At 52.2% G+C, this 15,706-nt stretch overlaps 8 protein-coding genes across 8 annotated transcripts; 4 read left to right on the forward strand and 4 right to left on the reverse strand.

Moving 5' to 3' along the window:
- Positions 1 to 8: 8 nt before the first annotated feature.
- COCVIDRAFT_102077 (hypothetical protein) lies at positions 9 to 899 on the reverse strand (the record flags this gene model as incomplete). Its single annotated transcript, XM_014700046.1, has 3 exons — positions 9 to 632; positions 731 to 823; positions 873 to 899. 3 exons carry the CDS (start codon positions 897 to 899, stop codon positions 9 to 11), a joined length of 744 nt encoding a protein of 247 aa, XP_014555532.1.
- Positions 900 to 1,093: 194 nt separating this feature from the next.
- On the forward strand, positions 1,094 to 3,484 carry COCVIDRAFT_102057 (hypothetical protein; the record flags this gene model as incomplete). The annotated part of the gene is made up of 1 exon (XM_014700047.1): positions 1,094 to 3,484. One exon carries the CDS (start codon positions 1,094 to 1,096, stop codon positions 3,482 to 3,484), a length of 2,391 nt encoding a protein of 796 aa, XP_014555533.1.
- Positions 3,485 to 3,871: 387 nt separating this feature from the next.
- Positions 3,872 to 6,295, forward strand: COCVIDRAFT_102062 (hypothetical protein; the record flags this gene model as incomplete). The annotated part of the gene is made up of 2 exons (XM_014700048.1): positions 3,872 to 3,985; positions 4,094 to 6,295. 2 exons carry the CDS (start codon positions 3,872 to 3,874, stop codon positions 6,293 to 6,295), a joined length of 2,316 nt encoding a protein of 771 aa, XP_014555534.1.
- An 89-nt stretch (positions 6,296 to 6,384) lies between these two features.
- On the reverse strand, positions 6,385 to 8,448 carry COCVIDRAFT_38734 (hypothetical protein; the record flags this gene model as incomplete). The annotated part of the gene is made up of 1 exon (XM_014700049.1): positions 6,385 to 8,448. The coding sequence occupies one exon, from the start codon at positions 8,446 to 8,448 to the stop codon at positions 6,385 to 6,387; it is 2,064 nt and encodes a 687-aa protein (XP_014555535.1).
- Positions 8,449 to 8,817: 369 nt separating this feature from the next.
- COCVIDRAFT_38735 (hypothetical protein) lies at positions 8,818 to 10,336 on the forward strand (the record flags this gene model as incomplete). Its single annotated transcript, XM_014700050.1, has 3 exons — positions 8,818 to 8,866; positions 8,916 to 8,963; positions 9,045 to 10,336. The coding sequence occupies 3 exons, from the start codon at positions 8,818 to 8,820 to the stop codon at positions 10,334 to 10,336; spliced, it is 1,389 nt and encodes a 462-aa protein (XP_014555536.1).
- A 108-nt stretch (positions 10,337 to 10,444) lies between these two features.
- COCVIDRAFT_38736 (hypothetical protein) lies at positions 10,445 to 11,805 on the reverse strand (the record flags this gene model as incomplete). The annotated part of the gene is made up of 2 exons (XM_014700051.1): positions 10,445 to 10,971; positions 11,034 to 11,805. The coding sequence occupies 2 exons, from the start codon at positions 11,803 to 11,805 to the stop codon at positions 10,445 to 10,447; spliced, it is 1,299 nt and encodes a 432-aa protein (XP_014555537.1).
- Positions 11,806 to 12,889: 1,084 nt separating this feature from the next.
- On the forward strand, positions 12,890 to 13,864 carry COCVIDRAFT_102116 (hypothetical protein; the record flags this gene model as incomplete). Its single annotated transcript, XM_014700052.1, has 2 exons — positions 12,890 to 12,970; positions 13,100 to 13,864. 2 exons carry the CDS (start codon positions 12,890 to 12,892, stop codon positions 13,862 to 13,864), a joined length of 846 nt encoding a protein of 281 aa, XP_014555538.1.
- A 406-nt stretch (positions 13,865 to 14,270) lies between these two features.
- On the reverse strand, positions 14,271 to 15,615 carry COCVIDRAFT_102058 (hypothetical protein; the record flags this gene model as incomplete). Its single annotated transcript, XM_014700053.1, has 4 exons — positions 14,271 to 14,844; positions 14,894 to 15,224; positions 15,274 to 15,364; positions 15,415 to 15,615. The coding sequence occupies 4 exons, from the start codon at positions 15,613 to 15,615 to the stop codon at positions 14,271 to 14,273; spliced, it is 1,197 nt and encodes a 398-aa protein (XP_014555539.1).
- Between the last annotated feature and the right edge of the window lie 91 nt (positions 15,616 to 15,706).

Consider the following 15,706-nt stretch of genomic DNA (forward strand, 5'->3'; position numbering starts at 1 on the left):
TGCGTGATTTACCGGCCCTTCTTGACCCAGTCCTCCAAGCTTTCCCTGGTATCGGCGAGTTTTCCCTCGACGGCACCAACGGTGCCCTGGGCATGTGCCTTTCCAGTCTCGACAAACTGCTGGATACGCTTCTTCATGCGCAGATGTGTGTCTGCAACGACGGGGTATCGCTCCTCATAGGTCCAAATAAGATCACCCACATTCTTGGAAGTAATAGGCAGCACCACGTTGGCAGCAGTAATACCCACGGCAAGGGGCACAGAGGCGCGGAGTAGTATGTTGCGGTTGCGTGTGACAATGGATCCGGCCATGGAGGCGACAAGCACGTACAGGGCACCGGGCAGGACCTTCTCACCAGACTCTTTTGGTGGGGCTAGCGAACGGATGGTGCTTGTGAAGGAGTGCTCCAGGCGGAGCGTCTCGGTAAGAGCGTTATCGACGGCCTTTTCACCGCGGACGGCCTGCTCGTACAGAGCCATGCGCGCACGACCAATCTGGACAGCCAGTCGATCGGTAGGAGTTGGGCGGTAGACGGGCTCTTCGGAGGGGGCCGAGCGTGATGGTGCTGGTAGAGAGGGGGCAGTAGGAGCGGTGGCATCAATGGGCATATCATCGTAGATTGGCTTGCGGTTCTGTACGCTACGTCAGTACCGAAGGTCGCACGTGCCGTCCAGTAGAAATTTTGTCGTGACTCAAAAATTTATAAGAGATACAGGGCAACAGCACATACCGAGTAGTCCTCCTGGCGCTCTTCTGCGTATACTGAGCGAGGAGCGAAGATTGCCGTGGTCGAGAGGGCAGCCATGGCGGGAACGACGGCGCGCTGTAAGACATCAGACTGCAGCCGTGGGTCATTCAGCAAGTCTACTCACCTGCCGTAACAGCGGTCGGAAAGCCATGTCGGGCGTGGGGCGGGCGCAATGGGTGGGAGACTGGCCGTGATCCAGCTTCTGATGTTGAGCTTCTGAGGATGCGGCAACGGCCGTGCGAGCGCCGCAAGAATCCCGCCCACCCGTCTTCGGCCTGGCCTGGCTATGACATCGTTTGTCTCTCAAGGCCTACCAATCTTCCTTCACTCGTGCCACCACCCACGATGCTCAAGCGGCTTGCGCGCACAAAGCAGCCAACAGCGCCCTGGATCTGCCACCGCTGTCTCCACCAGTCGCAGCGCCAACGACGCTTCAACTCGACTTTTGCTGCTGCTGCCACCGCCCCCTCCAAGCCACGCGACCCTGCGCCGCCACTCCACAGTCTCCCTACCAGTACAAAGACAGATGACGACGCCCTCCGCAAGGTTTTTGACAGCGCCTCGTTCTGGGCGGGCTTCAAACGAACACCGCAAAATGGCCAGCCCGCCGGCATCATCGGCAACAAATACCTTACGCATCCTGAAGGCTTCGTCGACTTTGTTACCATAACCATCCAACGCTGCAATGCCGTTGTGCAAAAGGTGGCAGCGGCGCAGTCGGTCCAAGACTACAAGAACATGGTCAAGGACCTCGACAAGCTCAGCGACCTGCTATGCAGGGTCATAGACTTGGCCGACTTTGTGCGAGGCACCCATCCAGATCGCAAGTTCCAGATCATGGCAGTCAAGGCATACTCGACAGTCTTCCAGTACATGAACCAACTGAACACCACGCCAGTACTATACGACCAGCTGAAAAAAGGCTCAGAGATACCGGAGGTGTACGAGGCTTGGAGCGAGGAAGAGCGCATCGTTGCGAGGATATTGATGGAGGACTTTGCGCGCTTTGGCATTGGGCTGGATGATAAGACACGAGAGAAGCTGGTGGACCTGAGCGGAGAGATTGCTGAAGTTGGAAACCAGTTTGTCGAGGGTATGGCACCAGAGACACTGACTCTACGGTTCAAATCCACACGGTTAAAAGGGTTGGACCCGAATATGGCAAAGGCTCTGACCAAGTGGGGAGAAACAAAGATTTCCACAATGCATCATGAGGCGCAATCTGTGCTGCGGTTTGTCCAGGACCCAGAGGTGCGCAGAGAGACATATCAAGCTGTCCGCACAGCAAGCAAGCCGAGCATTGCACGGTTAGAGAAGATGTTGAAGCTGCGCGCCGAACTGGCCCAGACATCAGGTTACGAGACGTTTGCGCACATGACGCTCGAGAATAAGATGGCACGGACACCGGAGGCTGTCAATACGTTCCTGAAAGCATTATATGAGGACAGTCGGCCGGCTGTACTTGCCGACTTACAGGAGTTGATGGAGCTGAAACGAGGAGACGCTCACCGGTCCAACTTTCCAGATCGCATCAATGCCTGGGATAAGTTCTACTACACACAGAAGATGCTTGCGACGATGGAGGGCCATTATAGGCAGCGCACCCCAGATTCACTGTCTGCATATTTTTCTGTCGGTACCGTCCTACAGGGAATATCTCGGCTCTTCGACCGTCTCTACGGCGTACGCTTTGTGCCAAAGGAGACTCAACCGGGCGAGGTGTGGGACGATGGAGTTCGCCGCCTCGATGTCATATCTGATACTGAAGGCCATATTGCGGTACTGTATTGTGACTTGTATTCTCGTCCTGGCAAGACGCCCAACCCAGCGCATTTCACCCTGCGCTGTAGTCGTGAAATTTTACCCTCGGAAATGGAAGAAATGGCCCATATGCAGCACCGCTTCTCTTCGCCCATTGAAGCCGCAACCGATGGCATGCCAGTATCTTACAATGCCCAACGGCAAAGTTATTTCCAATTACCGACTATCGCCCTGATTTGCGACTTCAGCAAAGCGTCTCATTCGCAGCCAACGCTCCTCAACATTCACGATGTACGCACTCTGTTTCACGAAATGGGTCACGCTCTCCACTCTATCCTGGGTCGTACAGCTCTGCAGAACGTCTCTGGTACTCGCTGCGCTACCGACATCGCTGAGCTGCCATCTGTCCTAATGGAACACTTTGCCTTTTGCCCACACGTCCTCTCCCTGTATGCCCGCCACTGGGAAACAGACGCTCCAGTGCCTATGGCTGCCCTTGAGTCCCGCCTCGCAATCGACAATCGAAATCAGCACGCCGAACTCGAATCGCAAATCTTACTTTGCATGCTAGACCAAGCTTACCATTCCCCCATCGCCGCAGACCCAAACTTTGACTCGACCAAGGTTTACCACGATGTATATAATAAGTACGCGTCGGTTCCTGAGCCCGCTGGTACAGCTTGGCAGGGCTTCTTTGGCCACTTGTATGGATACGGTGCTACGTACTATTCTTATCTGTTTGACCGCGCCCTCGCAGCTAAGATCTGGAAGGATGTGTTTCAACACAATGGCCCAGAAGGCAGCTTGGATAGAGAAAACGGTGAGTTGTATAAGAACGAGGTGCTCAGATGGGGTGGTGGAAGAGATGGCTGGCAGTGCCTGGCTGGCGTACTTAAAGATGAGAGGCTAGCGGAGGGCGGCGAGCAGGCCATGCAAGAGGTAGGGAAATGGGGGATCCGGGATACAGGGAAGTAGATGGTACATTGCGAACAACGAACCTTGTATCGTGTGCATAGACTCGCATCTAGACTTTTGTAAATAAACTCCTGGTCAATAAAGTATCCATTGTTGTGGGTTGCAATATGTCTTGCAGACTTATTGGTTCGCTGACCATACCGAACATGGCCGAATGGCTAAAACCATATCATTGAAAACTCCCGAAAGCGTGAACAGTCGAAATTCGCATGGTCGGATACAATTCTGTAGTCGCACCCGACCAAGCATGTGGAGTGTGGAGGTGGATCCTTCGCTGTATGCCGAATCCACGCTAGCCGCTATAGGACGACGCGCTCTTATCGATAAAGTTTTCGAGGTCAGAAAAGTTTTGGTACTCGAAAGGCCATCACTATTCCCACAACGGTCATGTCACAAGAAAAGAGCATGGATTCAAAGGTCCAGAACGGAGAGAAAGGATTAGTAGAACTAAAGAAGGGGAAAAAGAGAAAGAGAGCTCAACCAGCCAAGGATGGCTGGAGTGTTAAAAAAGGCGCCGGCCAACTGACCAAGTTTGATGACTCTGAAGATGATACACCTAATCCCGTTGCAAGTCAAAAGAGCAAGGTTGATGTTGTGGAGAAGACGGAGGTTGCTACGGAATTGCCAACTAGACAGCTTGAGAAGTCTTCCAAGCTGGACACATCGACACAGCCACCAGAGCCCACACCTAAGCGTGAGCAACATTCCAAGGCGAGGAACAAGCAACCACAGCGGTTGCGAAACTCTCAAAAAACTCAGGATATACCGCCTTATCTTCTTCAAAAACGCGACGAGCTGCGATCAGTCAGAAAATCACTTCCTATATGGCCCCAGGCAGATTCCATCCGGGCAGCACTACAGAAGAACAATATACTTGTCCTGACGGGAGAAACGGGTTCCGGAAAATCGACACAGTTACCACAGTTTTTGACCAACGAATCATGGTGTACGGGATGCATAGCAATAACACAACCTCGAAGAGTGGCAGCGATTTCTCTGGCCCGCCGTGTTGCAGAAGAAATGGGCAGCTTACTTGGTGACAAGGGCCCAGCAGCCAAGGTCGGCTACAGTGTCCGTTTTGATAACGCTGTTGGCAAGCATACAAAAGTCAAGTTTCTGACTGAAGGTATGCTGCTTCAGGAGATGCTTAGGGATCCCAACATGTCGCAATACAGTGCAATCGTAGTGGATGAGGTTCACGAGAGGAGCGTGAATGTGGATCTGATTCTCGGATTTTTGAGGAATCTAGTTGCTGATGAGGAAAATAACAAGAAAAGGAAGCATCCGCTAAAGGTAGTAGTAATGAGTGCCACAGCGGATGTGGAGAGTCTTGTGAAATTCTTTGGGGGTGATTCGCCGGCAGCAACATCAGACATGAATGTCGATAAAGCAAAGACAGCAAGCACTAGCAAAGTTTCGACGTGTTATGTAGAAGGACGACAATATCCCGTCAAGACGATATATCTACCACAGCCTACACAGGATTGGATCGAATCTGCCCTGAAACTGGTATTTCAGATTCATTATAAGGAGCCACTGCCCGGCGACATACTAGTTTTCCTAACGGGTCAGGACACTATTGAGTCTCTCGAGAAGCTCATCAACGACTACGCTGAAGGAATGGATGCCGAGGTTCCTAAGCTACTCGCTCTCCCGCTCTTTGCAGCCCTCCCCCAGCACGCTCAACAACGCATCTTCCAACCAGCACCCTACCGTACACGCCGCGTCATCCTCGCAACCAACATTGCAGAAACCTCTGTCACTGTCCCCGGCATCCGCTTCGTAATCGACTGCGGCAAGTCAAAGATCAAACAATTCCGCAATCGTCTAGGCCTCGAGTCTCTCCTCGTAAAACCAATTTCCAAATCCGCAGCCATCCAACGCAAAGGTCGAGCCGGTCGTGAAGCACCCGGCCAATGCTACCGCCTCTACACAGAAGACGCCTACAAAACCATGGAGGACCGCACCATCCCCGAAATCCTCCGCTGCGACCTCAGCCAAGCCATTCTCACTATGAAAGCCCGCGGCGTCGCCGACGTCCTCAGCTTCCCCTTCCTCGACCGCCCCCCACGAGAAGCACTCGAAAAAGCCTTGCTCCAACTTCTCCACCTGCAAGCCCTCACCGAAACCGGGGACATCAGCCCCAACGGTCTCGTAATCGCTAAATTCCCTCTAACACCCACACTGGGTCGCGTGCTAGTCGAAGCAGCGAAACCCGAGCGCGACTGCCTCACTGCAGCCATCGACATCATCTCCGCGTTAAGCGTCGAAACCGTATTCCTGAACCTCGTGACCGAAGAGCGCAAGGAAGAAGCGGAAGAAGTACGCCGGGAACTGTATCGTCGCGAGGGCGACCACCTGACGCTTCTCGTAACCGTGCAGCGCTTCGCAGCGGAAGACAAAGCGCAGAGGAAAAGCTGGTGCGAGAGGCATTTTGTGTCGTACCGCGCTATGGAGAATGTAATGAAGATTCGCACGCAGCTTAGGGAGCTGTGTAAGCAACTTAAGTTGCTGGCGAATGAGGGTGTGGAAGTAGATGATGCGGCGCCGTCTGAGGCGAAGAGTCGGGCGATACTCGAGTGTATGTTGCGTGGGTTTATTGCGAATACGGCGCGCTTGATGCCGGATGGCAGTTATAAGACGTTGCTGGGGAACCAGACTGTGGCTATTCATCCTAGCTCTGTTCTTTTTGGCAAGAAGGTCGAGGCGATTGTGTTTAATGAGTTTGTGTTTACGGGGAGGGCGTGGGCGAGGGGCGTGAGTGCTGTGCAGTTGGATTGGGTGGCGGAGGTTATTGATGGGATTATGTAGTCTTTTCTCCCTCGTAACTCCATATTCCACTTGAATACTTATCTAGCCTTTTTTTTTAATCTACACGGCATATATTCAAGTCTGGTTGTCTACCTCCTTCTCCCCACACCCCCAGCACCACTCGCTCCCTCCTTATCCGTCAAACTAACCACCTCCCCTATACCCGCCGCCTCCTGCTCATCCTCCAACGCGCGGATCTCTTCTCTGCAATCCCACCATTTCTCCTCCGCACGTTCAAATGCCAGTTTCTTGACTTCCTTGGGACTCTTCTCTGCGCTCGTGCCCTTGCGCTCCAACTCCTCAAGGATAATATTCTGCCACTGCTCGGACGTGCGGGCGTAAAAGTCGCGGAGGGACTCAAAGGGACGTGGATGCGGTAAAGTATCTGTGAGTGCGGAAATTTCTTCCTGGGGACCCAAATCTTCTGTTGCGGGTGGAGCAACAGAGTCTGCGACGCTGGTGGGAGCTGTGGACGCGGATTTGGCATCGTCGTCTTCGGCATCTTCGTCTTCATCTTCATCCTCCTCGGAGTCGTATTCCTCGTCCGAGTCGGCTTCGTCTTCGCTGCCTTGCCAGTCTTCGAGGTCGCGCTTGAAGATTTCGGTTACGCCGTCGAGGTGGTTAAGGTTCACAGACCAGAGCTCGTCAAAGGTGAATTCGCGGTCGCCTTTTTCGTAAGTGCCGCCGTAGATGTACAATGTGTCTGCTTGGACAGTGAGGGCGGCGTTGAAGCGTGGGTGGGGGAATTCGAAGAGTTTAGGCTTCTCCGGGCGTGTGTCTTCTTCTTCCTCTTCCTCTGCAGCTTTGGCGGCTTCGTCGTCGGAGTCGGGGTCTTGGGCGACTCCAGCTTTCATCTCGAGGGCTTTGAGGTTGGCTAGGAGTTCCTCCTCTGCTGCTTTGCCACGGTCTCGTCGGCTGACGTTGGCTTGTTGGGCCGCTTTCTTATTCGCGTTTTGCTTGGGTCGGCGTAGAGTAAGTGGCATGAAGCGGTTTCGCTCTACGTTCCAGATGAAGAGCTGATTGAAGAATTCTGAGTCGATGCCTTCTTCGCTCTCCTCGACATCGTGCACTCCACCGAACATGACGCCACGACCCTTGTGGTATGCCATGGTGGCGCCCGCGCGTGGTGGATTCGGCGCGTTCGCTGGCTTCTTTCGCTTCTCCCATGACACAGTTGGCAGAGTTGTCGAGGGTTGATCTGCTGGGGGCGGCGTGATGCGCAGAAACCAAGTATCATCGTGAACTTTTGGCTTCAACACCATGCGCGAAGCTGGGCCTCCACCGCCGCTCTTTTTGCCTTTGCCCTGCTGTTGCTGCTGCTTCCCGCCAGCTTGTGTCTTAATACGAGAGTAACCACCGTATATGACGGCGCCTTGATCGTGTGGCAGGAATGTGAAGCTTGATCGAGCATCCGGTATCGCGCGAGCTGCCTGAAGCTTAGGCGTGTGCCATGAGAAGTTAACGCAGTCATAGATCCAGAGATCATTCAGGTACTTTGTTGTGGCAGATGTGTCTTGGAACCCTCCCCAAAGGATAATGTACTGTTTGAAGCTAACCATGCGATGACCACTTCGTGCTGGCGGTGCCGCAGTCTTACTCTTGCCTTCCATACGCGTCCATTCCCGGTTTGTTGGATCCAATTTCCAGAAGTCATTGTAGTGATAGAATGTTCCCTGCTTTGGAGAGCTGAATTCGCCGCCAAAAAGATAGATGTCTTTTGTGTTGGCTGCGCGGCACCAAGCATGTCCGGATCGAGGAAGTGGCGAGTTTGGGCTGGTCACTTGCTTCCAGGCGTCTTGCTTTATATTGTAGATCATGAGATCGTTGAAGAACTTTGCTGTGGCTCCATTGAAGTACTCGCCTCCGAATAAGAAAACTTCATTCTCGTTTGCCGGGTTAGCTAGGAGGGTGCATGACGTTCGTGCGGATGGCGGTTCAGCAGCGATTTCAGTGATGGCATGGTGTTGCTCTTGTTCTTTTGCATATTGTGCCAGGATCGCGTCAAGATCAACATCCTCCGCATCAGAATCGAGTTCTTGTGTCTTGGATGCAAGCTTTTTATCTTTTTTGCCTGCCTTCTTCTCTTGCTTGGCTGCTTTCGCAGCTTTGGCGGCGGCCTTGCCACCGGATGCTTTCTTCTTGTCCTTGGCCATTTTCAATTCCGAGATTGGAGTCGATCAGATGAGGTGTGCTGTGAAATGTTGTCACGCTTGTGGTTTTGTGGGCTGGCGAACCCCCGCGATTTGCCCCTCAGTACGTAGTTGGAAATTTTTAAACCTCAACTCTGATACTCTGGAGCTGCTCAGCCACTGCGACGATGATAGAAGAAAATAATAATTATGAGTCGATGAATCGTATAACCGAGCTTACCATGCACAAATGTCTGGGTGCATACTGTCTGATGACATATTGTTCATCCCACCAATCATTTGGAGCAGGCATTGCGGAACGTTCAGGCTTATCGATAACATTGTATACATTCACTCCCCACCTTTCTCCTCTCCACGTAAGCAATTCACAATATGATCCAAGCAGCAAAGATTCTCGAGCAGAGGAGCCATCTCATACCTGGTATAGCTCTCTTGGTCTCTCTTCACTCTCCGCTGATAATTGTATATAGGGAAGCTTCGAATTACGGAGCACTTCTTCCAAGTACCCCGTGACTACTGTATGTGGAGTTCTGTTTAGCACGCTAGGAAACGAATCATCTAGACTTCTTCAAGTCATGTATCTAATGACATTCCGAAAGCAAACCCATCCCTGGGAACAATCCAACTCTTCGCCCGCTCAGCCCTAAAAGCCGAGAAGCCCGCAGACTACACGCCTACGTCGCACCTTGAAAAAGCCAAGACACAGCTTCCATGGCTTATCTACCTACAAGGCGGCCCGGGTTTTGAATGCCAGTCACCCCAAAATGTATCTTGGACGCACACGATTCTCGAAAAAGGGTACCAAGTACTGCTGCTCGACCAGCGCGGGACAGGCCTATCAACTGCCATTAGCCAGTCGAGTCTGCAGCTAAGGGGCGACGAGAAAGTGCAGGCAGATTATATGAAGAGCTTCCGAGCAGACAGCATTGTCAAGGACTGTGAGGCTGTGAGGAAAGCATTGACAGCCGATTATCCCGAAGAGAAGAAGAAATGGAGCATCATGGGCCAGAGCTTTGGCGGATTCTGCTGCACGACGTATCTCTCATTCTACCCTGAAGGCGTCAAAGAGGCTTTCTTGTTTGGGGGTCTGCCACCATTGAGAGACAATGCAGACGAAGTTTACGAGCGGCTGTATGCACGTGTCAAGAGCAGAAACGAAGGCTACTATCAGAAATACCCAGAGGATGTGGAGAGAGTCAAACGCATCGTCAAGCTGCTTTCCCGCTTCGGCGATACCACAGTGCGCGTCCAAGGCGGCGAGGGTCACCTCTCTGCACGCCGTTTTCTCCAGCTGGGTATCTACTTCGGCAAACACGGCGGCTTCGACGATGTACACAATTTTGTTCTCCGTGCGGATACGGATCTCACTCAATTTGGCCACTTGACGCGTCCGACTGTGCTTGCGCTCGAAGCAGCACAGAGCTGGGACACGAACATCATTTACGCTCTGCTCCACGAGCCCATCTACTGCCAAGGTCAAGCTGCGAATTGGTCCGCTGAACGCCAGCTCGAACAACACCCCGAGTTCTCTCTCTCTCGCGTTGACTCGGAAGATCCCATCTACTTTACTGGCGAGATGATTTATCCCTTCATGTTCGACTGCTACCCTGAGCTCAAGAAGCTCAAGAAAGTAGGGGAGCTGCTGGCCGCAGAAAAGGACTGGCCAAAACTATACGATGTGGAGCAACTGAAGAAGAACGAAGTGCCGACATTTGCGGCTGTGTACATGGATGATATGTACGTAGACTTCAACTTGAGTATGGAGACGGCCAGCACCATCAAAGGCTGCAAGCCCTTCATAACAAACATGATGTACCACAACGGTATCGGCGCAAAGACGGACGAGGTACTCAAGCAAATCTTCTCGTTGAGAGACGATGTCATAGATTAGTTTTTTTTTTTTTTTTTTTTTTTTTTTTGCAGATACCGCAACTCAGCGCCCCCCCCCCCCTCCTCCACTCGTTAGCTTAGTTCAATACAAACCCTATGGAAAAAAACCTTACTTCTTCATAATCTCTCGTGCTTGCTCCAAATGCGCCTCCAAATCAAAATTCCAGATCCAGTGCATCCGCTTCGAGAAGTTCTCCTCAATCTTGTCCAGATCGTCCCCTAACAACTCAAAATCATACAGCTGTCCTGCTTCATAGCTAGTCGTAACAAGCTTCTGCGTCCTCCCTCTCCTCACCTCATCAAACGCCTTAAACGCGCGTGTAAGCTCTTCCGTGCTGTTGGCATCTTTGAGTAGACCGGAGAGTATATACGCGTCCTCCATGCACATTCCCGCGCCGGCACCCTGATGCGGGGTCGTTGCGTGCGCGGCATCGCCGAGCAGACAGACGCGGCCTTTGGTGTAAGTTTTGCAGGGCGGATGCATGAACAAAGCCCAGATATCTGGGTTTTGCATTGCTCCGATAATCTTTTGGACGTGCGGACCCCAGTCTGCAAAGTCGGCTTCCATGTCTTGTTTGGAGGTTGTGACGACCCATTTTTCAGAGTCCCAGGTCTTGCGGGAGCTGAATGCGACGACTGTGAGGGTTAGCGAGGAGGATTGGGTATACTTGAGGGGAGGGGTGTAAGGGTAAAAATACCGTTCATGATTTGGCCGTGTGAAATGGGGAATGTGAGGAGATGGCCGTGGTAGCCTAGGAACATTTGACTGTTTCTGGCGGCTTCATCGCCGAGTAGCTCGACTGCTTTGTCCATGGGGACCAATCCTCTGTATGCATATTTTCCCGAAAAGACGGCTTTGGAGGCAGGGTTGTCTCTTCCAACGACCCATTTTCTCACCAGAGATTTGATGCCGTCACACCCAATGACGGCGGTATGCTGTGCTGTGGAACCATCGGCAAACTTGAGTACCATATCGCCAGACCCGTCGTCCGCCTCTTCCATGTCGACAAGTCTCTTGTCAAATTTCGCAACATGGTCCGGGATACCTTTGATCAACTCGTCCAGAAAGTGAGCTCTGTACACACCCCCTCGTTCTCCACCGGAGGGCAGAAATATTTCATACAGCGGATCGCCTACCTTCTTGCCCTCACGCACATGACCATCTTTATCCGCCTTTCTGCCATCTCCCACGCGAATGGTAAACCAGGAACTGGTCTTGGACTCATATGCATTTCCAGTCTTGCATTTCAAAAACGCCTGGAAGATCTTTGGCGACATGCGCTCCATGGCGCGTCCTGCATTGGGCCCAAACGCCACGCCAGCGCCGATTTCCCCAAAGTGCGATGCGGCTTCATATATAGTGAGGGGCACGTTGTGTTCCAGGAGGGTAATGGCGAGCGCGAGACCAGATATGCCACCGCCGACTATAGCTAGGGAGTAAGGTTTCGAGGGCGAGTCTGCAGATGCCATGGTCACGAGATGTATGAAGCCAAGGTCGAGGAATTGCCTTCACCAGCGTTTTCACGGTTGAGTCACGAGCCGAAAATAAGCAATTGTAGATGGAGAGAAGCTCAACATAGTGTTGTCCAAGCACCTTGTGCGGCAACCTTTCGGACCGGTACTATTGCCGACGGAGGGGGGTGAGATCAAGGACGTCAACTTAATTTAGTCGTTTGCTGCAGCGCCGGCAATTGCATCGGAAAGACGTCTGTATTGTGGTTGGCTACGAGTGGATCTTGCAGTAGACAACAACGCATTATGCGGCACCAAAACATAGCAGATAGCACCGAGGCAGAGGTGCCTCGTTCCGATGCGGGGTGAAGATCCATGGGTATTCATGCCCATGTGGGGTAGCTGGCGGCTCCGTTTCGGCATTAAGCTGTTGTGATGTCCGCTCTTGATTGCGCCCCAATGGCGGGACAATAAGTAAGTGTCGTCATAATACCAGCAAAAAACTACAGCTAGTCTACCACAAACAGCGTTGAACGTAGTCTTAGTGATTTTGAGCTGTCAGTCTTCACATCAGTGTCTATGTCCGACCATCAAGGTCCGGTGAGTACATGATATTAGTGCCAGCAATTATCTGCAGTGTCGCGGTAGGGGCAACCTTGAAATGAGCATTGTACGCATCCGGCATAGTCCGTCAGCCAACGACACGACATCGATAACTTACTCTCATCGAAGCCCCTTGCTGTAAAAGATTATAGCCACAAAGAACTATTATTTTAAATCCGCTGGAAATTCCAAAACTCGTAAAGGTTTCTCCACATAAAACACACACATATCCACGATCATGTAAGTTTTGAACTCTCCAATATTTTTTGGTGGGGTCTCAACAACGGCTGCCCGCCAATATCTCGATGAAGAGACCTTGTCATCATTGCAAGGGGAATCCCGTTCAAAAGGCGTTGGCACGTAGGAGGGTAGTCTGGGCATTTGGAACGGGCGGGAACGGCTAGGCTTGTAAGTTGGGTATTAACGTACGAGTCTGTAGCCTCGAGTTCCTGTTGATCGTCTGCTGCGAACACAACCTCCGATAAACTCCGATCCGTCCATGGCACCATCATATGCTGCACCGCAGCCTCCCAGCGAGCAAGGCGAAAAGCCAGTGACAGTGCTAGTCACTGGATTCGGTGTATGTTTCAGTCTGTACTTCCAGCCTCCCATATCTCCTCGTCAACCAACCTTGAGCCAAATGATCACGCGACCACCTTTCACTTTCCTCAACCCCAAACTCCTCCCATAATACTAACCCACCCCCCAGCCCTTCCTAACCCGCTTCCCCAAAAACTCCTCCTGGGAAATCGCCTCCACCCTCCCCAGCCTGCTCCCTTCTTCCCCCACCAACAAAACCCCCATCCACATCCATGTCCACCACGAACCCATCCGCGTCGCCTACGCCACCGTCCTCAATCTCGTCCCCAATCTGCTCCCCCCAGGAAACCCCATGTACCCGTCCCCAGATATAATCCTGCACATTGGACTCGCCGCAGGCCGCAACTACTACGCCATCGAGCAAGGCTCACGGAGCCGCGGTTACGGTAACATCGCCGATGTAGATCGCCAGCGCTTCGACGACGACAGCGCTGAAAAGCAATTTCCCGCTTCAAAGTTCCCAAGTACGCTATCGACGAGTTTCGATACCAAGGATGTACTCGCGTGCTGGAAGGAGTCCTTGAAATCTTCATCTCCCTCCTGTTCTTCTTCTGAAACTGCTAGCATAAAGGTCCCAGATGTAAGGATTAGTACTGATGCGGGGAATTTCTTGTGTGGATTTATCTATTATAATAGTCTAGCGCATTACTATAGTATCAAGGAGGATGAGCGGCCCGTCGTCTTTTTGCATGTCCCCGACTTGACGAGTAGTGAGGACAAGATGAAGGAGGGGTGGGAGGTTACGGTTGCGTTGATCAAGGCGCTCGTGGAGAGTAGGCGTAAGGCGGGGGGTGTTATTGTGGATGGGGAGAGACAGAGTCAAGAGGCGCAGGATGGGACAGATGGAGTGCAGACGGATAACAATTTTGCTTAGATTTTACAGGCGCTTTTTTCTTCAATTGCAAGGTATATTTTTCAGGGAGAAGCATTGGGTAACGAGCGCCGATGTAGCGAAGACTGCAGTGCGGTTGCAGGTCCCGGGAATTGGTGATAATATTGGGGATGTCACGTAGGGATAGCATTTAGACAGTACAAAAAAGATTGACATAACGGCAATCAAGGTTTGATCCAAGCTGGTACGGTATCGCGTGACTATACAAGGCTATATCAAGTAATATGCTCATACGATATCATACCAAACTTAAATTGAAGTCGCCGTCTATTCAAGCATGATGTGTAGCCAGACAACATCAGCATCGAAAAAATCAAATGGAAATCGCTTCTGCATTTTGTACCGAAAAATAAGAGGGTAATCGACCTTGAAAGCAATGACTAAAATATCAGCGCTTTCCCCACAATCCCTGCTGAGTCTCCCTAATTCTCCGCTCTTGTTCCTGGATCATCTCTTCGGTCTGGCCATGGCCATTTCCCCTGCTGTCTATCTCCATCGGGTCGTCGGGTTCATCTGCCGGTTGGGGAATACGCGCGTGGGGCGCCCCTCGTCGGGGTTCCGCTGATCGCTGACCGTCCATCATACCCGCAGCACCACCAGCTCGGAGTTGGTTGATAGCACGGATCGTGTCAATAGCAGCGTGAAGTGTGCGCCTAGCATTAAAGTTCTTCTTGACAGTTGGCAACAGATCCTCTTCGCCGTCAGCATTGTTCTTGCCAAGCTCCGTGATCCAGGGATGGGAGAGAGCCTCATGAGCGGTCATGCGTGCTGCAGGATCCACAGTCAAGCATCGACGAATGAACTCGCGCGCTGTGAGTGAGACGCCTCGCCAGTATTCTAGAGGGGTAAAAGAATAATCGGCAACCAATATGGCTTGCATCTCTTCAAGGTTCGAGTCGCGGTCGAAGGGAGTATAGCCACAAAGCAGAAAATACGTAATAACACCAATGGCCCAAATGTCGCTATAAGTTGGTCAGTGGTGGATTTTTCACAGAGCCGTTTTGTTCTTACACTGGCTTGCCATGACCCGTCTTCCTGAAAATCTCAGGCGCCATGTAGCCTGGCGTACCGCAGGTTGTTGTGAGGACGTGGAATTGCTCCTCGTCCATGATACGAGAAAGTCCGAAATCGGCGATAAGCAAATCGGCATTGTCCTCTGGTGTTCGGAACAGCAAGTTCTCCGGCTTCAAATCTCGGTGCACAATACCGTGGTCGTGGAGATATGCGACTGCCGAGAGAGTAGCCCTGATCAGGTCGCCGGCGTCGGATTCGTAGTAGTTTCCCTTACGACAGATGCGGTCGAAGAGCTCGCCTCCAAGCGCAAGGTCGGTGACCAGATAGACTGATTGTGTGTTAGCAGAGGATACAGCGCCGAGGGAGTTGAAACAAACGGTTGTTCATCGTCTCAAAGTAGTCGACGAGTGTAAGGATATTCCTGTGGCCCATGGAAACTCTCTTCAATACTGCGATCTCGTTCCTGACCTGGCACGTGTCAGCGAATGCGCCCTCTAGTCTACAGTTATTCAACCCACCATGTGTTCTCGGCCGGCCATAAGCCTCTTGTTGATGACCTTTGCGGCATAGTATCGCCCTGTATCGATGTGCACACACTCCTTGACGACTGAGTAGCTGCCCGCACCCAGAGTCTTGCCCGTCTTGTATCTGCAAGGCTGGACCTGGGGTGTTTGTGGTGCCTGTGCCCCAGACCCACCGTTGGAAGTCTTGGTGGCCATGTTTGCGCTTTAGTCGGTGTTTGAAGTGTGCGACTGACAAATTTATTGTAGAACGGTGCGAGGGGGCGGTTGGGTGTTGAGGTCTTGGGCT

The sequence above is a fragment of the Bipolaris victoriae genome (genome assembly GCF_000527765.1).
Source record: "Bipolaris victoriae FI3 unplaced genomic scaffold scaffold_54, whole genome shotgun sequence".
NCBI classification, from domain to species: Eukaryota; Fungi; Ascomycota; class Dothideomycetes; order Pleosporales; family Pleosporaceae; genus Bipolaris; species Bipolaris victoriae.